Source organism: Sceloporus undulatus, chromosome 2 (assembly GCF_019175285.1).
Source record: "Sceloporus undulatus isolate JIND9_A2432 ecotype Alabama chromosome 2, SceUnd_v1.1, whole genome shotgun sequence".
NCBI classification, from domain to species: Eukaryota; Metazoa; Chordata; class Lepidosauria; order Squamata; family Phrynosomatidae; genus Sceloporus; species Sceloporus undulatus.
The window spans coordinates 246,722,833-246,744,454 of record NC_056523.1 but is presented as its reverse complement, the minus strand read 5'-3'; the positions used below and the strand labels follow the sequence as shown (position 1 = coordinate 246,744,454).

General features: G+C 37.9%; 1 protein-coding gene across 2 annotated transcripts in view; it reads right to left on the bottom strand.

Moving 5' to 3' along the window:
* The window catches only part of PCSK5 (proprotein convertase subtilisin/kexin type 5), a 350,841-nt gene that overhangs the window by 106,778 nt on the left and 222,441 nt on the right, over nucleotides 1–21,622 (bottom strand). For both annotated transcript variants that reach the window (XM_042452306.1, XM_042452305.1), the window contains exons 11-15: nucleotides 16,180–16,297; nucleotides 14,234–14,443; nucleotides 5,614–5,750; nucleotides 471–614; nucleotides 59–161 (exon numbers count right to left, since the gene is read on the bottom strand). In XM_042452306.1, the coding sequence (XP_042308240.1) occupies nucleotides 59–161; nucleotides 471–614; nucleotides 5,614–5,750; nucleotides 14,234–14,443; nucleotides 16,180–16,297 (712 nt within the window). The remainder of the gene's footprint in view (nucleotides 1–58; nucleotides 162–470; nucleotides 615–5,613; nucleotides 5,751–14,233; nucleotides 14,444–16,179; nucleotides 16,298–21,622) is intronic.

Genomic DNA, 21,622 nt, shown 5'->3' with positions numbered 1-21,622 from the left:
AAGCTTATTATTGTTATTTGGAGTGTATAATAAGTAATATAAAACATTGTCTTCTTACCGTGTGTTGTTTTTAGATTTGTAGTAGTAGTGGAGACAGTCATTGCAATGGTCTGGTCCTGGCCCACCACATCCTACTTTACTACATTCTGCATTGCATGGACCTTTAATGAAAGGGGGGCGGGGGGACAAAATAAAATAAAAACCTCAGTTTTTACTGTTCAGTAATTGTTAGAAATTACTTTGGCTCTATCATGCATTTGACTTGGCAGTTGAGAAAATAAAAATGGAAATATTAAGGGGAATTCAGTGTCCCTGAGGCAGACTCCTGTTGATCTGCAGCTGGTTTGGTCGATTGCCTGCCTTCAGACATTATCCAAGGTTTTCTGAATTGGGACATGTTCCAAAGGGCCTCCTAGTGTTTCACACAAATATATTGTTGGACATTTTTGAAATATAATGCTGAATGTTACCTGCATAATCGTCAGCTCCATAATCTTCTGTAGGATCTTCTATTGGGCTTAAACGTACTCGTTCAGCTTTTGGAAAATCATTTCTTGGAGAATACGGCTGAATGGATGTCCCATAAAGTACTAAGGACCATTCCTTTAATTTACCTAGATGGGATACATTGAAAAAAGAGACAATGATACTTTCTTTCTGTTTATTATCTTAAGGTTTTATTGAAATCTCAATTATAAACAGAAAAGACAGCTTTAAAATTATAATTTATAATTATTATAAAATTAGAATAGCTGTGACCGATATCGGCATTATCATGTGAACAGAAATAATTAAATCTCCTCTCCCAGCTCCCAGTTGGATACAACTCCTAAGTGGGTACATCTACAATGGCAATTTCAGTATTATAGCCAGACAGAAAGAAGATATGTGGCACTGCAATAAATAATTGTAAGCAATGAACAATATAAAAGAAGACTAAACGTATTCATCATTTCCCCTTTTAACTATTTTCATAGAATCTTAGAGTTGGAAGGACCCTCATGGGCTATCAAGTCAAATCCCTGCAAAATCGCCAGTATGTCCAAGCCTCTTTTTGAGAAGATCCTACTACCTCTCCAGGTAATTGGTTTCATTGTTTAACTGCTCTTGCTATCAATAATTTCTTTCTAATGTTCAATTGAAAGTTACTCTCCTGTAACTTAAAACCAGTAGACATGGTAATACTCTCTGGGGCAGTTGAGAACAGGCCTGCCCCTTTGTTTTTGTGACAGACCTTGGGGTAGTTAAAGAGTGCAGTCATGTCAACCCGCTCCCCCAGACTTCTCTCAACCTGAACATGCCCAGTTCCTTCAACTTTTTCTCAGAATCTTTGTTTTCCCTACCTCTTGTCATCCTTGTTGTCCTTCTCTGAGCCTGCTCCAACTTGCCTACACCCTTCTTAAAAAGAGGTGCCCAGTACTGAATGCAGTACTCCAGATGAGGCCTGGCCAGCACATAATATAGTAGCTCCTGGACTCCTTACTCCAGTTGTCATCACAGATAGATGTGACAGCCAGAAGGGCTTGCTATCAGCTTTGGTTGATACGCCAGCTGCAACCTTACCTGGAGCCGGGGAACCTAGAAATGGTTGTACACAAGCTGATAACCTCTTATCACAATTTCTGCAATGTGCTCTACATGGGGCTACCCTTGTGCCAAGTTTGGAAGCTTCAACTGGTGTGAAATATGGCAGTCAGATTGGTCGCTGGTAAATCTAGATTTGACCACATAACACCTATTTTAAAAACCCCTTCACTGGCTGTCAATTAGCTTCTGGGCATAGTAAAAGGTGTTGGTTATCATCTTTAAAGCCCTACATGGCTTGAGTCTAGCTTACATGTGGGAACGTCTCTTTCCATATAATCCACCCCGCACACTCAGGTACTCTGGGAAGAATTTAATGCAGCCAAACAAGTCCAGGCTGGCTGCGGTTTCCCAGAGGACCTTTTCAGCTGCCACTCCAAAAATGTGGAAAGACATGCCAGAGAAGATCCATCATATTACCTCTCTAGACACCTTTAAAGACGGATCTCTTCAGCAGGCCTTCCCAGACTGACCTCTCATTGAATGGACTATCTCATCTGCCCCAAGCTGTCTTGCTCTTTTTAAAATTGTTTTTAACTATCTTAATTGTTTAATTTGTTTTTGACTGTTATGTTGAGGGAAGAGGGTTGGGAGGATTGGGTAATCTTGTTTATGGTTGTATTATGTATTTTTATCTTCTATTGAATAATAATAATAATAATAATAATAATAATAATAATAATAATGTGGGATTATTACTTCCCTCGTCTTGGAAACTAAGCTTCTATTAATGCAGGGATTCACATTCTTTTTTCCAGCATTACACCTCTGAACCACGTTCAACATTTGGTCAACAATAACCTCAAGGTCCTTTTTACATATAATACTGCCGAGTGATCCATCCTGCAAGTGTGTATTTGGTTTTTGTGGCCTATGTGTAGAATTTAGCATTTGTCTCTGCTGAATTCATTTTATTAATTCCTGTCCAGTTTTCTAGTTTATTTAGATCCTTTTGAATTATGTTCCTATCTTCCAACATGTTAGCCACCCCTTCGAGGTTTGTGTCATCTGCAAATCTGATAAGGATTCCGTCTAAGTCACTCATAAAAATGTTGAAGCCACCCAGACGATGGCAGAAAGGGGTAATCTGTTTCGCCCCTTTGTCAAAATTTCTACAATGGCAGAAATCAGAGGTAAATAATCCGTTTCTGCTAATGAGACCACACACACCCCTAAATACTTGAAGCCATTTCTTGCTTTTCTGCAGATGGCTAATGTTTCAAATATTTTCTACAATCTGAATGTGTAACCTTGTTCTGTGTTCTGTGTTCCAGGATTAAGTGCAGGGCCTAATCTGTTGCTTTACCCACAGAATGGGAAAGTTCCTTGGTGTCTCCTTGATAACATTCTACTGATTTGTGATGATATTAATTAAACATAAACATAAACATTTTTATCTTTTAAAACTGTATTTGATATTTTAACATGTAATTTGCTTTAATTCTGTAGTAATTTAATTCTATTTTATGTACTATTTTTGTATGTTTAAATTGTACTTATTTTTTAAAATACTATAAGTCACCCTGAGTCCCAATTCTGGAAGAAGGGTGGGCTATAACAACAACAAGAACAAGAACAAGAACAACATCAACAACAACATGAGAAAATACAGGTCTGTGAATAACATAATCATTTTATATATGTTTTTCTCCTGTTTGATTTTTTAACACCTTTTCCTGATGAAGAAACTAGTAGAGCTTTGAAAGCTTCCATCATGTATGTTGTACAATGTGGCTGGCTAAACAAATATATCACTTTTTGTGAGTTTTGCATATTATTGTAAAATTTTAAACTGGTTAAATAATGTTTAATAGTATGCATTAGAAAACAGAATAATCAGACAGGCAGTTCTTTTTTTGAAACCTGGTATACTTTTTTAACTATTAAGATAATATTCTGATATTACCATCCTCCTAGTACCGTATTTTCTGGTGCATAAGATGACTTTTTAGCCCAGGAAAATCTTCCCCAAAGTCGGGGGTCGTCTTATATGCTGGAAAAAAGGCCTTGCCAGCCGGTTGGGTCCTAAAGAGAGGCCGTGGTGGCAAGGCCTTCTTCCGAGGTGGAGGATGTGCTGCGCGGCTCCTCCTCCTCGGGACAAGGCCTTGCGCCTCTCTTTAAGACCCAATGGGCTGGTAAGGCCTTCTCCTGAGGCGGCTCGCGCGATGCATCCTCCGCCTCAGAGAAGGCCTTGCCAGCCGGTTGGGCCTCAAGGAGAGGCTGCGGCAGCAAGGCCTTCTCCTGAGGCAGAGGACGTGCTGCACGGCTCCTCCGCCTCGGGAGCAGGCCTTGCCACCACGGGATCTCTTTAGGGCCCAACCAACTGGCAAGGCCTTCTCCTGAAGGCAGAGGAGCCACGCGGCACGTCCTCCGCCTCGAGAGAAGGCCTTGCCGCTGTGGGCCCTCTTTAGGACCCAACCGGCTGGCAAGGGCTTCTCCGAGGCAGAGGCCTTCTCCTGAGGCGGCTCGCATGGTGCATCCTCCGCCTCGGCAGAAGGCCATGCCAGCCGGTTGGTTCCTAAAGAGAGCCCGTGGCGGCAAGACCTTCTCTGAGGCAGAGGATGTGCCTCGTGGCTCCTCTGCCTCGGGAGAAGGCAGCCAGCTAACTGGGCCCTTCCTATTTCTCCTCCTCTTCTTCCCCTCTTCCCCTCATCTTTTTCTTCTTCTTCTCCTCCCCTTCTTTTTCTTCCCCTTACTCTTATTCTTTCTCCTCCTCCTCCTCTTCTTCCCCTCTTCTTTTTCTTCTCCTCTTCCTCCTCCTCTTCTCCTCTTACTCTTATTCTTTCTCCTCCTCCTCCCTTCTTCCCCCTCTTCCTCTACCTCTTCTGCTTCTTCTTTCCCTCCTCCTCCTTTTTATCCTCTTTTTCCTATTCTTCTTCTTCTTTCTCCTCCTTTTCTTCTTTCTCTTTTTTTCTCCTCCTTCCTCTTCCTCATCTGCCACCACTGCTGCTGCCATTGTTGTTGTTGTGTGCCTTCAGCTCCTTTCTGACTTATCGTGGAAGAGAGGGGTAGTCTTATACGGTAAGTATATCCCAAACTATGTATTTTAAGTTGTAAAGTAGGGGGTCGTCTTATACGCCCAGTCATCTTATACGGCAGAAAATACGGTATATATTGCAATCTTTGGAAAGTTCTCTTATTAGGTTAAATCCTGTGGACCTAGTGTCACACTAGACAAGAAACAACATTCTTGATTGTGTTCTAGCACTGTTTTTTTTTAAAAAAACAACAACAAATTATTCCTGTATTTGGCGACCACTAGCTTGTTTTCATTTAGGGCTGAAGATGTTAAATATAGACTATAAATGCATGTTTTGCTGCTATTAGTCAGCCTGGGTACTTAGGCTGAGAAGCAACTTTTAAACTGTAAAAATAAATATTAAATTAATGAGATTTCTAAGACTGGAAGTGGAAAAAAGTTTCTTAGTTTTACACATGAGCATTTGCATTGGAGTTACATAGAACCACAACCCTGCTTGTGTGGTGAGATGAACCATTTTAATAATGTCTGAAGAAGGCTTTTGTAAGCTTTTTAACTGCATGAAACTTTCAATTGGGATATCCTATTTATCAGAGCAACACATCACTGAAAACGCTTTTGGGATTGATAGAGTGTAATAAACATATGTCAGATACTGCCGTTTATATCTGCTGCTCATATTTCTTATGGTTACTCTATGGTCTACCAAGAGAATGGCAGAAATGCACTGTGAGAGGCTGAAGAATACAATAATAATCAGTATTTCCTAAACCCATAAAAACTAAATTAAAAGTAGGAAGATTAAATGAGAATCCTAACAACATTCATAATCTCTTAAACCTCAGTGGCCTAACTACAAAACTTGAGACACCTACATAAGAATTAAACCTACAAGAAAATAAAAACTGACCATTCAATCTTATCTATACTTTTAAATTACCCCAGATTAAAAGAAATGCAGAAATTATGAAAAAAATCTAGTTTATCTAAGACTTTTCTATCACTTTAATCTTAAAATTACATCACCAACAGAATAATGAAATTCATACCTGGAGTCTTGACATTTCTCAGTTGTGATGGAGTATCATAAATTTCCAAAATCCAGTCACCAGCTGCTTTTTCACCCCAACAATGGGTAGTCATGAATTCCCAGTTTTTAAACCCTTCCATGGAATGGTCAAACAACCTTTTAAGGAAACCAGTACACATATGAATTAAAAAACAGAAAGATAAGAAAGAAATAATCACATATTAACATCTATACATGTATGGATGCTTTTGTATTATATTGGTACTGTATAATCTACAGATCAATCTACATTAATCTATAGATCTAACTGTTCCATGCCATGTAAGGGTTCTCTTACTGTGTTTACAGGTACATTTGACAATCTGAGAAACTGTCCCACCACAAAATGTTCTCATAGGAACAACAACAACAACAACAACAACAACAACAGGGTTGGCAAATAACAAAGAAAAAGAAACTTGGCCTTTGTTGAAGATAGCTTGGTTTGGAAGTCTAAAACTCAAAGCAATTCCTTTGAACCTACATTTGTGTGTCTATATTTCTAACTTGGATTGTGTTGAGGATAAGAATTACAACCAGCAGAGCTCCCCTTCCTCCAGTGATTTAGATGAAAAAGTGAAATCCAGATCAAACTATCTGAGGCATATCAGGTATAGTTTGGTAACATCTGGGTCTAGTGGACAGAAGGGACAATGTGCACTGCACTGTGCACCTCTAGGTTTATAATGTATGTTGTAATGTTTCTGCTTATCAGCAGGTTAACATATAAGAGATTCCACATGGTGGCTAATGGGACACAAAGTTAAACTAGCATTTTTGCCTTCACCAAGATTTTCATATTTTTTGTGTAAATTATTCTTCACACAGGCACTTTTGACAGAGATTCTAATGACAGCTTGAAAATGGGAAATAACCATTGTGGGATTCAAGACAGCACAAGCAGTATTTAAATCTTTCAGCTAAACCCTCATTATATCTCCTTTCTGAAGAAGGAAAGCCAATATTGAGAAGAAGCTGTCTGGAGTAAATAAGTATAATGAAGGGTTTCCTCCTGAAGCATATGTGTTACATTAACACGATATTCTATAATATACTGCATAAATCTGTCTAATGTCACTGGAATCTGTCTCTAGAACATAATCGTTCTAAAAGATAATTTTATAAGACACTGAGCAACTATTTGCTCTAATGCTACATAATAAATAATAATAATAAATATTTATTTATATCCTGCCTCTTCCACTTTGAGGATTGAGGCGGGTAACAACAAAGTGCATACAATACACAATAATAAAAACAAATTTATATGACAAATTTACTTACAAAAGCAATACTGGCAAAAGGAAAAAAGGTTAATAGAAATTTCCAAAAGAGTAAAAAAGTTACTATGGACTCTGACTTCCCCACAATTTCAGAGTACATAGTAGGCCTTTGAAATTTTCTGGCTCTACTTCTATGTTGTGACGGTGAAACTCATTCACCTTACTATTTCTCTGAGATGGCAGCCCAATGGGTTTTGTTATCCTACCACTGCCACCAATTTGTGACAGATACCTGTACTTTTTAAAATCTTTTCCTTATTCATTTGTGACACTGCCACCTATGTGTGATGGGTCAATTTAATTTCTCGTGTACACCAACTTATATGTGAAACCAGTTCCCTATTTGTAAACATCAGTAGCGGGGTTACTTATTCAAGTCCCAGACAAGCCTGTGTGTGAACAATAATAAAACTTTATTTGAAAGATGGTTTGAACAATGTTTCACTTGTTGAGATGTTTTATGCACTTGTTACTTCAAGGACTTACTTTCTTGGTTCTACTTTATTACAGTTTACGTCACAACACTTTCTTCAGAGAACAAAAGTTACTTTTACCCAGGACCCACACAGTCCTTATATTATGTTACTTTCCTAAACTTAGTTTTTTACCAGCCACCAAGGCTAATGATATCCCACTGGATATTACACCATAGCAACTCCCTCCTTCAGAGTTATGTACTTGTCCCATGTCTCTCACTTCTGGACTCTAACCCTAACCGTCCCTGTCTGACTCTAACTGTCACCAATGGACCTAGTTATCCTCTCCAGCCTTCAATTTGATTGGCTGGCTCCAGCTCTCTCTCTTTTGTTAGGCTGGCCAAACTCTGCCTTCTCTCCACACATGTTTTTTCTAACTTTCCTCACACACTTTTGCATGTACACTTGCAGAAAACTGTGCAGCCAACCTCTAGGTTTTCTCTGATAATCATATACAGTTTGTCCGTGTCATACATGGCCCCTTTTACATGGCTTTCAGCTTATGCTGAAAGCCACACGATGGGAGAATAAAGGCACATGTGCCCATGGTGCATGCACCATGCCATGCGCCATGCATGAGCCCCATTATTTTCAATGGGGCTCCAGCATACGCACGATTTGCCTTAGGCAGAGGGGTCTGGAATGGATTCCCTGCATAAGGCAAGGGCACACTGTATTTTCTTTACTTAACAGGGTATCAGAAAAAAGTGCATTTGTACCAATGTAAGTTCCAAGTGGGAATCAGGAAAACAGCACAAGAATATGGATTCTGTTAGTTGCTTTAGGATTCATGTCTGATTTGTTAATACTGAAGTCAAAGGGCTTGCACTGTGGGGCAGCTGAGAAAAATCCATGATTATTTGTTTTACAGCCATCAGTTCTTGCATCAAGGAAAGATACCCTCAAATGACTTCTATTCAGACAGCCTTTCAATCTTACAGAAGAAGGAATTCTGTAGATTTCATTGGTAGATTTTACTTGTTGTTGTGTGCCATAAGTCATTTCCAACTTATGGCAACCCTAAGGTGATCCTATCGGGTTTTCTTGGCAAGTTTCTTCAGAGGAGGTTTGCCATAGCCATCCTCTGAGGTTGAGAGAATGTGAATTGCCCAAGATTACCCAATGGGTTTTCATGGCTGAGCCAGGATTTGAACCCTGGTCTTCATAGTCATATGGGAGGCTTATCATGGTTAAAACACTGGTAAAATGCTCCAGAAGAGCAAAGGTGTGATAGCCAGTCACACTTCTGAAGCACCACTGAAGTGTCCCCTCTTATTTCCCATCAGCAAAGTGTTCGTGGAACAGCCATTTCTTCAATAATGGGAACTTCCATTATGAAGAACTGGCTGCACACAAACACTTTGCTGATAGAAGAGGAGAGGGGACACTTCAGTGGTGCTTCAGAAGTATCACACCTTCATGCTTCTGGAGTGTTTTACCTGTGTTTTAACCATGGTAAGCTTGGGTGTGATAATCTCCACAGTCCTGTGTTTAAACCACTATATCATGCTGGCTTTTCTGTAAAGCTATTCTAATATTTGGTTTTTCTTCCTGTTTTAAAATCTAACATGAATTGCTTCCTATCCTATTTGAAGCAGGTAATGCTACTATTCAGAAATTGCCTCTGTAATCTTTCCCAGCAATTATCAATATGGATATTCTTGTTAGTCTTCCACCTTAAAGATTCTGGAATATCCCCATATTGACTCTTGGCCATCTTCACAGCTGTCCCCAGAATCCAGTGTATAAAGATCTCTTGAACAATACAACCTAATTATGAACACTATCTTATCGATTTAGTTCAGTTTTCCAATTATACCATGCTTGTTGGGAATGACAGCACTGTAACTGAAGACAATGTTGATTCTTGGCAAGCAGCATGTTTTCCCACAGAATACTCAAACCCTTTGTAGAACTTCTTCCTTCTTGGATACATTGGATTTGTACTAACAATGTTTGCTTACAGTAACAGTATAAATTTGTTCCTGAAAATAGACTTATATGTGATAAAACAGAGCTACAACAACAGGAAATGAAATCTGTGTGTTTCAATATATTAATTTCCTGTTTTATATATTCCTCCTGCCTGTCCTATCCATTTACCTTATTATCTGTTCTGTTGTGGTCTGGGAAGGACAGAAAGCTGTAGTTTTCTCCAGTCTTTTCCTAGACTTTATACTCTGCACCAAATTACCAGTACTGCATTTGGAAATTACTTAGAAATATTATATTTAGGATTTTATAATACTTACTACCTTTGGAAAATTAGGGATTATTACCAGTTGATTGCTTGATATAATGGTCCAGCAGAACAACAGCATGTAGTTTACTTTTGGAAACATACAATTGATATCCAAAAGACCAATAGCAATCTAAGTTTTAAATCTGAATCCCCTCTTTATTGATAACGGCTACAAACTATGCTCAAGCATCTGGGCACAGTACCCAATAAACTCAATGAGAGTCACTTCTGAACAGGCCTGTATAGATTTGTACTGAAAAGATATTTTGCATTTGGCCCTATATACAAAAAGGTTGCCTGTGGACTGGAGGATATTTATTCTTCTCACAAAATATGATTATTTTTCATCATTCTGAAACTTGAAAGAAGAAAAATGAAATGCATTTCCTCCTTCCACTTTCTCCTGCTGCCTTGTAGTTTTCAGCTACACATGCATCCCCAGAGCCAAGGAACCTATTTATTTTTTATTCACTCCTGCCTGCTTGGGGTGATGTTAATGCATCACAACAGGGCTTGTTTTTGTCCATTATACCAGCAGAAACATTCAGAGCCTTTTGGAGACTCATCAACAGTTAGTTCAGACAGAGATGCCAAAAGGTGCATAGAGGAGGAACCCACATAGAATTAGGAACAGGGAGAATTCTTTTTAGAAGATGAAAGTTTGTTTTTACTTTTAAAAAAAAAAAGTAGAATGCAACAGTGGAAAGAAATAACTCAGGAAAAATAGCAAGCTAAAAAGAAAATACCGTAGTGCATTATGCTTCTAAGCTGGATAATACTTGCAATTTCATACACTCTTTGGTCAAAAGCTTTCAGAGATTAAGAACCAGTAATAGCTGTTGTCTGTTCCAATGGTAAAGAAACAATATCTACAGATGCAAATGTTAGCATATTAGATCAGAAGAATGATCATGCTAGGTCAAACCAAAGTTCCATTAGAAACTCTGCCTTCAGCTATGGCTAGTCAGATGCTCTTGATATAATCAGAATCATGGCATAACAGCCCTGACCCTATCCCACTATACAGTTCTCCTTAACTACCTGGTTCTCACAGGTTTATTGTTGCTGAAGATACATGTTACTTTTCTAGATGTTGGACTAATAGCTGTTGAATGGTCTGAGGTATTCCCTCACAACACAACAAAAACAGCAACTTTCATTCATATATAGTTATTTTTTTTTTGGTTTTTTTTATTTATATACCGCTATACCAAAGATCATGTTGTGTTCACACATCATTTTTAACTGCAAACATACATATATCTAATACAGGCTTCACAAATTGTCAGAATACTTTATTTTGCCAACACGCAATCAGCAATATTTCTAGTAGGAAAATGTGATTCCGCTGTCATATGGTGATTATTCCACTATTACTAGGGATTTTTTTGATTTTTGTTGACAATACAAAATTGGATACATCTTCCAGCATACTGGTAACTTTAGATGTTAAATTCCTATATACCAACATAGCACAGGATGAAGCCATTCAAATAATGTAAGAAAGATTAGACAGAAAAAAAATATCTTACAGCTATGGGATGGAAATTTGTCCCTGAACTGGCTAACATCTATATGGACTGGTTTGAAAAAAACATATTTTACATCCACACAATCCATACAGGGGACTTATCACTAGTTTCAAAGGATTTTTGGATGACATTATTTTAACATGGAATGCTAGTGATAATGAATTATTAGAATCCAGTAGATATCTTAACTCTATTCATACTAGCCTTAAATTTGATATGACCTTTGATCCTAGTGAAATATATTTCCTAGATATAACTATCATCAAGGAATGTGAACATTTATTCACTAATCTTATAGTAAACCTACAGATAAATTCTCTTCTTTCTTATGACAGCTATCATTCCATTAGTCTTAAAAGAAACCTCCCTTACTCTCATATCTTGAGAATCAGATGTAATTGAAGTTCTTTACCTTCTTTTTTAAAAACAAGCTTATAAGCTAAAATCAGATCTTTTGCATAGAGTATATCCTCTTAAAGTCATAAAACAAGCAATGTATAAAGCTGCTAATACAAATAGGAGTGTCCTTTTGAGAAACAAAAATAAGATTTGTTGCGGTGATAGAATCATAATTGCACTAACCCATGACAGTCAAATAACTCAAGTCAGGAAGATCATAATGAAATATTGGTTTCTTTCGAAAGATATCCTGAGATGTAGGGAAGTATCCATAATTACCACCAAAACAGCAACAAACCTGAGAGATTTGTTGGTACATAGTAAGATAAAACAGCCATTGGGATCAATCAATTTAATAAGAGGAACCAGCAAGACCATGCGACAATTCCCTTGTGGAAATTGAACTGTATGCAGCAATTGCTGCAAACTGACATCATTTAAGAACCCAGTTAACCAGAAAGAGTACCATCTAAAAAATTTCTTTACCTGTTATTCAAGTGGGGTAATTTATGTTAGACAATGCCCGTATAGTTTAGTGTATGTTGGTATGACCACCAGAAAAATTAAAACCAGAATCTGTGAGCATAAAAGCTGTATCAAACACAGGGGAATGCATGCAGGGGAATGCATTTCTTGGAATTCCAAGATGATATTAAAGATATCAAATTTTGATGTAAGGAGCAATTTACTGTCCCAGGTTCAGTAAGTATGGCGGGGTACAGACTGCCCAAAAAGGGCGGCCTGCTGGTGCCTAGTTTTCTGCTTGAGGGAAGCTTCAGCCGTCAAATGGCAAGGCTTCCTGCTGGCAAAAAAAGAACCCGCAAAAAGCAGGTTCTTTCTACACCACAGTGGTAGTGTAATGAGTATGCTACAGTGCGTCACTGGTGCACTCGTTATGCAAGTGCCACGCAGTGCAATGCGGTTGCTGCATGGTGCTTGCGTAACAATGGTGGCACCCATCTGTACAGGGTGCCACCATTTTGATGCCCTTGTCATGTGTGAGGGGCGTCTAGAAGCGCCGCCCCGATTCACCCCTAGCACTGACGAGGGTGTCCTTTTTGGCCCCTCTGGACTGGGCCTATAGAACATTGAGTAGGAGGGAAACTTTTTGGATACATCAGTTGGGTAGTTTAACCCTCTTGGGCCTCAATGATGAAATAGATTAGATGACAGCTATGTAGTGTCTCTCTATATCTAATAACCCCCCAGCTATGATCTTTAGGAATGGTTTACTTTGTGTGTGTGCACAACCCTTAGGAATATTGATTTTTTAAAAAAATGTCTCATTCTTATTAAATGAATTGTTTGTTTGTTGCCATTGCTATGATATAAAATTTATTATGGCATTTATATTTGTTCTGTATGGATATTTTTTAAAAAGGTATATTTGTTATGGTTTTTTTTTAAAAATAACCAATAATAATAATATAAAATTTTATTTATATCCCACCTTTTCCTGAAGGATCAACTCATAGATGTCAAGTATGTTTATTCCAAATAAGGTCTTGTCAGAATCAGGACCTTTTTGACTTAGCTAATGCCTTCTGCAACAGCAGGTTTTACAGAGGTCCATTTAAGTCCTTATATGTATCAAGCAATCACCAGACTGTAAAACACAGGAGAGAAGTGGTGATTTCCTTGTACTTTTCATATTCCATGCATTGTTTTGTGATATCAGTGGTAAGGTATATATTGTTTACAATAGTATATTCTTAATCTTCTATGCTTATTGTGATAATTAATTGATTATGAGGGAAGTTATATGCTTATAACTTTTTGTTATATGTGGTGCATTTGAATGTCCATTTTTATAACTGTAATATTTTGTGGGGTTTTAACCATCTTTTATTGTTTTATTTTTTTGTATAATTTTATTTTTTTTAAAAGGCCAGTGGCTGTCTTGATAACAGTGCCATTATCTGTCTGTATTCAAATTCAAATGTCTTTTCATAAATATTATCACTAATTCTATAGAAAAGAATACAGAGACTGGCCAGTATGACTATTTTCCATAAGAATAAAATATGTCCCTTTTTATCTTGTTATATCTATAAGATTCAACATATTTTATATTCTAAATATGAGATTAATATATTCACCCAATTTATCCAAGCAAAATCACTCACTGATAGAGGAATTCTGATCAACAAGGCTGGACTGACCCTAGAAAATCATCTCATACAAGTTTCTGAAATGTCCAATTGGAAACTCTTTATGTTCAGGATCAAAACTCAGTTTCAACAGACAGTTTCAGAAATTAAACTGATATTCATGACATTATTAGGTTTGGAACACTCAGTTCACACTGTAACTTGGTTTATGCCATCCTAGTTTTGGAAGGAGAAATAGAACAGCACCTGTCATTAAAAGTAACTGCTCAGTCAGCCATATCCCTAAAACATCGATCCTTTTCACTTCTGTATTCTGCAATGATCTCAATAATCAAGGATCTGACAAAATGTATTTCACACAATGCTGAAGATAACAGGGTTATTCCAGCCACTGCTGATATTCATAGTGGCAGCAAATTTCAAATTTGCACTTCATTTTTTCCACTCTCCTTACAATTTGTATTTCTAAGTTCATCTTCCCTCATTCTTATTTAAATTGCATCGCAGTTTGGGGATGTCAAAGGTGAGCTTTGATTAGTTGCAGATGGGTGTTTTACCTGTTAGCCAAGAGCTGAGATCTTGTTCCAGAAGGAGAAGTCAAATAAATTGCCAGGTCACCCCTCCGGGGATGCGTGATAGTGATGCGGACTACAACATGCTCCAGATAAACGACATGGTGATTTGGATTATCTGTGCAGCCTGTAGCTTCATATATTGAGCGAACACCATTATCTGGTCCATTCCGAATATTATCTGGCCGTATTGTTCTGTTTCAGAAACATCAAATATAGTTATGGACTTCATAAATTATTTTTATAGATAACTTTCATCCTGAAAAACTGAACATTCACTTCTGTTCGTGCTGAAATTAATAGTCTTTTCATTAAATTTTTGGACATCAGTTCAAAGCTTTGCTTTCTATTTACAGTGGTGCCTCGGGTTACGAAATTAATTCGTTCCGCGGCCGCTTTCGTAACCCGAAAAGCCTTCGTAAGCCGAATTGCCATAGGCGCTAATGGGGAAAAGCCGCGTTTCGTGCGAAAAAGCCGAAAAAAGCACCAAAAATTTTCTTCGTATCCCGAAAAAACATTCGTAACCCGGAACAATGATTTCCTATGGGATTTTTTCGTATCCCGAAAATTTTGTAACCTGGGTATTTCGTATCCCGAGGTACCACTGTACTAGATGAAATCAGTGACTACAAGCTAAAGATAAGCATCACCAAAAATTAGTTCAAAGAAGTCTTGTATTCAAGAACATAATCTATATATATTTATTCTCATTACAAATTATTCAACCTTTAGAAGTAGCTTGTTTCTAATCCACAAATAAATGATGACACAAATGATACCATAAGCCACCAAAATGTTCACGAAACTTTTCACTTATTTTATATACTACCACTAAATCACAATTTATCAACAAAATATCAGTTAAAGCTCTAGAAGAGATGGAACTGTTTTTACCTAGCAGTTTAACATGGGGATTTTTAATTTAATTTAATTTTTAAAAAATTTATTCTTAGGTTTTAAATGAATCTTTTTATGGGTAGCCTTGGGACCCACTTTGGGGAAAATGCAACAGAAATAAAGATAAGCAAAGAAACAAATGACATGAGTTATTACACAGAAAGACTTGCTCTTTATCTAAAAATAGGGAGGGGGTTAAAACCTCCTCCTACTGTCTTAATCAACTAACAATGTTCACATGAAGGCTTAATGTTGTGGAACAACTAATGAATATTAGTATTTTTTTTCTTATTTAAGTGTCCATGAAAGTGAGCTAGGTAAATAATATATTTTACCAATGGTCTGAGCTGCATGCTTTTTAGGACAAGTGCATATATCTGGTAAATGCATGAAGGGCACAGGGAGAACTAGGGCATCATTCTCAAATTCCATAAATTCAACTGTAAGTTTGAATAAAGCCCACGTGTACATGGGTTGCACATGTCTATGCTTTCTCAGTGTGGTTGGGAACCATTCAGTAGGCAGGTTCAGAGACCACAAAAGCTGAAAACAGGATTCAGATGACAGAGCTAAAGCTCAGAAGGGTTCCTGGGACAAATGTGTAGTACTATCAACAAGTGGCTCCCTATTAGACTTTCTTAAGTTGATGTTTGTCTTGGCACTGTGCAACTGAACTTAAGCAGACTCTTTTCCCAAACTGATGTTCATTAGGGAAATGCAAATTTCCAAACTTAACTCTTTTTCTGGACAGCTGGAGTACTAGGGACCATTCTGCACCAGATCCCCAAAGATAGCACTATTTGCAAGATGTAGTAAGGCCAGTAGGCCACCAGCAAACACCAAGGCTATTTTTCTGATTTTTGAGGCCCTACAGCACCCCCGAATTTCTCCTCATTTCTTTACCCATCTCATACCCCTAGGGAGTCTAGGGAACAATTTTAGCACTTTGGGGGACCCCAGACTAATTTTAGGCCCGGACTTTGTAAAAATATTAAGTCAACTGGGAGTCAATAGATGTCTTCAACGAATATTACTTGATTTGCCGATCTGTGTTCTCAACACACACATGCTGTGGAGGAACTGTTGTCCACTTTTCTGCTTCCATCACCATGGCTTCAGCATCCATCAGTCCAAATCCATATAAGTGGCTGACTGCGAAATATAAACAGAATTGTTAGCATTACAAAATATTTCTTCACTCTCTCGTAGAATTCAATACTCATTGTACATAACACCTTGATTCAAAGTAGCAACTCTATATGATCTGCCAGAGTCGCTAGAGCCCCATATTCATTGTTCTAATGTTAAGCCTGATATACTTTGATCCACAGATTCACACTCACTTTACTGAATATGAACACAAGCACAAGAACATTATTGAGGAACACTAGCATGAACTCAGTAATAAATAAAAAGAACAAGGACTGGTTCTAGGGTTGTGTCAAGAACACTGTACAATAGTCTGCATACTCCAGAATGTTCCAGGTCTTAACTAATACTGTACTTGGCAGTAGCAACAGAAAAGTACATATGAAGTCATGACAAGCATGTTGAAAAGAGATGGAATGTACCACATTTTAGAAATGTTGTTTTGAGCTACATCTCACTGAATCACCCAGTCAGCATTGCCACTGCCCTTACTGGCTGTGTTTTGGAAGCTATAATTGAAAAACTAATGTTCCCAAACATGCTTGAACTGGTGCATCCTTGCAGTCATTGTCTATTTGTGCTCATCTTGGCATTGGTCTTAGTCAAAGCTTTAAAAGTAAACAATGGAGGTGTATAAGGAATTAAGTTCATAATAATACTTGTTAATCAAAGAATACAAAAATGCTATGCTACAGTTTGCAGCAGAAGCTTCAGTTTGACACAGGACAAATTCCAGTGTTTAAAAAGTTTCAGTTGTATCCCTTTTTCAATATATACTTCAAATGCCTTTTCCCCTCAAACTGTAAGAACAGGAGCCTGGATTATGTTCACGTTAACACTAGATAATATGTGCAATGACTGTGTTACATAAATGAATAAAATTATTTTTTGGATTCACTATATTATGGTATAGTGCTGAAATTCTATAATTTTTTCCGATAATGTTAAGATAAATTCTGGGAAACAGACATTAATCAACTTTAGAAATCCCTACTTTGACCAGCCACTGTCCTTATTTCACCACACTCTTCAAAGGATAAACAGAAAAAAATACCTTTTTAAAAATAGCCTATTATTTTAAAAGTCGAATATTTCATTCATGAGAAAGAGATTACCACCCAAGGTTACAGCGCCTATGTTAATTTCCCATGATTGATATTATTCTTAATGTTTCAAAACTTTCTTTTTGGTGATAAGGAATGGGTAGGAGTAGGATACACATAACATTTTAAAAATGCACACACACTTAAGTAATTCTCTTCACTGCCTCCTTCTAGATTAAATTCAGTGGTGCTGCTAAGGACTTCCTCATGGAAATAGACCAGACAGCTGATATTTGGCTGTCTGCACCACTTGCACTTCAAAGCCCCTGAACAAATGGGTTTGGCCAGCAGCTGCAGGTATGAAGACAGTACGATCATTTTCACAGACTAAATAATAACAGTTTGGAAAGACATTACAGAACTGATAAAAGTAGCTGATTCCCTCATCTTGAAAGAAAAATGTCTTCGTCCATTTTTTTTCCATGTGTATAAATTAGAACTGGGGCTATTGTTTGCCTAGCTTAACCAATTCTGTAGTCTTTGGGAATACTATAAAATCTCTTATCCAGCATTATACTAGGCCAGGAGCACCTTCTAGGTAATATATTAGAGCTGTACTTGCCTTTATATCTTCTTCAGAAAGAGAATGGGGTGGACATGTTCTTGTATTTACTCTGAGTAGGACAGCACTACTGGAAAGGGCAATATCAGCATTGCCTTTTCGGTGACAGCAAAGGCCAGTCTAGCCTCTGTACAGTGAAGACAAACTACTGCTTCCTTTTTGCTAAATATCTAGCTTTACTTGGCACAGGTGTACCTTTACACCATAGTGACCAATTTTTATTACCACCATGGACCACACTGTATTTCTGTCAAAAATGTGACCAAAAGTCTACTTTCAGTTTGCACATCTGAGTTTATGATTCTGGGGGCTTTGCAGAGGATAGAGGTCATAAAAATGTAGATGGGGTTGTAGCTTCCCCATTCCTGCTTTATATCACTGGAGATCTTGGATATCTGTGATGGCAAGAGATCTTATTCCAATGCAAATAACCAAGGTAATTACTGATATATTAAAACAGGGAGAAATATGCAGTGAACACATAATTTGCCATCACAGTCAAAAGAAATTCAGTTGCCTTGGCTGTCCAGCAAGGATGCAAGTAGGTCTTTTGGGCAGTGTAAAAAGTGTGTGTGTGTGTGTGTGTGTGTGTGTGTGTGTGAGAGAGAGAGAGAGAGAGAGAGAGAGAGAGAGAGAGAGAGAGATTTACACTAAAGAGCATTGGAAATGTGAAGAGCATCTTAATTTTTGCTGCCACAACAATTTTATTGTTTGGGTGATTAAACAACTGAATATAATATGTACAGACACTAAATATGTCGTTCAACATTTCCTGGGCCTTTTTATTTAAGATATTTCTCAAACTTAGTCATGTTCAATTAGAGTTTATCACATCTCTAGCTGTACCTCTTGAGGAAACAGCAGCCCTAACTATTATTCTGTCTTCTTAGCACCAAGCCCAGGTGTTTTGCTCTCTATCTAGTAAATAAATTAGCTGTCCCATGCATAACAGCAAACAATGTTTTACTACAACGTACAGTATAGATTACACTAGTAGAGGCTTGTAAAATGTATTTTTCTACAGGATAAAATCAACCCAGACCTTTAAAAATGGCATTAAATGTTATTTAGGATTATTTTTGAGATTTTATATTACAATTGCTTGCTGTTGCCAACTTTCCTATGTCTGAATTCCCTTTCATTATTTTAACATACCAGAAATGTATATGAGTTAGTTTGATTTGAGGGGGGAAATGAAGTGTACTGGATTAAAAAATAATGCTCTTTTTATGAGAGAAGGGGTAAAACAAATCTCCTCCTTAAAACCAAAGCCAAGTTATGGTTCAGTACTGAAGAACAATATTAAAATAATTTTACATAAGTTTCTATCTGTATAGTGCATACATCAACAAAGGAGTAAAAATGTTTCCAAATCAAAGTCAAAACCATAACTCCATTCAATAATCACAATATACATTTACTACAAATAACTTCACAGATTTACAAAGCAGTTATATATATCTTTACTTAGTAGCAATCCACATTGTATGCACTGGGTTTTAAGTAGGTTTGCATAGGATTGCAGCTTTCAGAAAAATATTTCTGATAATACATACATGCCATATATTTATTCCACATATCTAGTTTGGTGACTGTTTTTTTTTAATTTTTGATATGTCCTGTTTCTACAGGTGTAGACTATTTGAAATGAAACAGAGCCCTATTTTTTCTTTATGAGGATCTCATTGACCTCACTAAAAATTCCTCTCCACTCTGCCCATTTTCATATGGGTGTCCCGCCATGGTTTTTGTTGTTGTTAAGTTCCTTCAAGTCACCCTTGACTCATAGCAACCCTGTGAGTGAGAGATCTCCACAATCCCCTGTCTTCTACTCCTCCTCTAAGGTCCTGCAGGCACATGCCTGTGGCCTCCCTGATTGACTCTAACCATCTGGTGTATGGTCTTCCTCTCTTTCTACTGCCCTCTACCTTCCCAAAAAACATTGTTTTTTCTAATGAATCATGCCTTCTCATGATGTGGCCAAAGTGCAACAGTCTTAATTTAGTCATCTTGGCTTCCGGGGAGAGTTCAGGCTTGGCCTGTTCTATAACACATTAATTTGTCTTCTGGGCTGTCTATGGTATCCTCAGCACACTTTTCCAACACCACATCTCCAATAAATTGATTTTCTTTCTATCTGTTTTCTTCACTGTCCAGATCTCATATCCATAAATGGTAATGGGGAATACAATGGCTTGGACTATCCTCACTTTAGTGTTCAGATTAATATCTTTGCACTTTAGCATCTTGTCCAGATCTTTCATACTGCTTTCTAGTCTTCTCCTGATTTCTTGTATGTAGTCTTCGTTTTCATCAATGTTTGATACAAGGTATGGGAACTCTTTGACTATTTCAATTTTCTTGTCATCTACGATGAATTCTTGTAGATCTTCCATGGTCATTATCTTTATTTTCTTGATGTTCAGCATTAAGCCTACCTTGGAGGTTTTCTTGTTAACCTTGTTCAGTAAAAGTTCCCAGTCTTTCTGTGTTTTTGCTAGTAGTATTGTGTTGTCTGCATATCTTATTAATGTCCCTTCCCCTGATCTTCACTCCTTCTGCCTCTGAATCTAAGGGCTGGCACAGACTGGCTCTAAAAGATGGTTTCCTGGTGGCTTGGGGGCTTGGTGTTTAGACACCATATGCCCCCAAGATGTCCTGCAGCCACCCAGTCAATCAGATGTGTTGGCTTCAAGATGTCTTGGGGTGTGTGTGTGGTGTTTAGATGCCACTCACTCGGAAGTTGCCCTGGAGCTGTAGTGGGGTGTCTGAAACCCAGTCCAAATAGCAGCACATGTTTTCTGCTCCTATTTGAGCCAGATTTCTGGTGGACTGGGGCCATGGCATATGCTTCTTGTCCATCTGTTTCTATCCTAAGTGTGCTGTACATACAATATTCTGTTCTTCCGTATTCTTCTAACAGCAGCTTCCTGTCCTGAGTACAGCTTATGCAGCAGGACAAACAGATGTTGTGGCACTCTAATTTTTCTATGAGGAAGCTATAGCTTTCCATTATCTATGGAGTAAAAAGGCTTTGCTGTAGTCAATAAAACACATGGAGATTCCCCCCACCCCCAGAATTTCCTGATGCACTCCATTATTCATCGTATGTTGACAATGTGATCCCTAATGCCCCATCATGTTCTGAATCCAGCTTGCACCTCTGGGATTCCTCACTCCATGTATGGTAGGTAGCCTTTCTTGCAGAATTGTGAGCATGACTTTGCTTGCATGGGAAATTAGTGTGATGGTTCAGTAATTACTGCAATCTTTTGTGTCTCCATGACTGAGCAGGAATTTGAATCCTGGTCTCCCAGAATCCTAGTCCAACATAAACCACTTTACTATGCTGGCTCTTTCACATATTATTAGTAATAAAATGTCCCCACCCCACCCCATCACACCACACCATGCTCACAATAACTTAATTATTTTTATTCATTACAGATTAGCCAGTCAGGAAATAATTATTTAAACATATTCTTGAAATCCTTTTAATTTTATTCTATTCTTTATTCACTCCCTTACTTAACACTGTGGGAATGTTGTTGAATACTTAGGTGGCAGCAGGAGGAAATGAATATCTCTGTAGTATGGGCTCCATAGAGGACTAAAATAGTGCTTCTCAGGCAATCTGATATGGGGACTGGCAATCACCCTTCC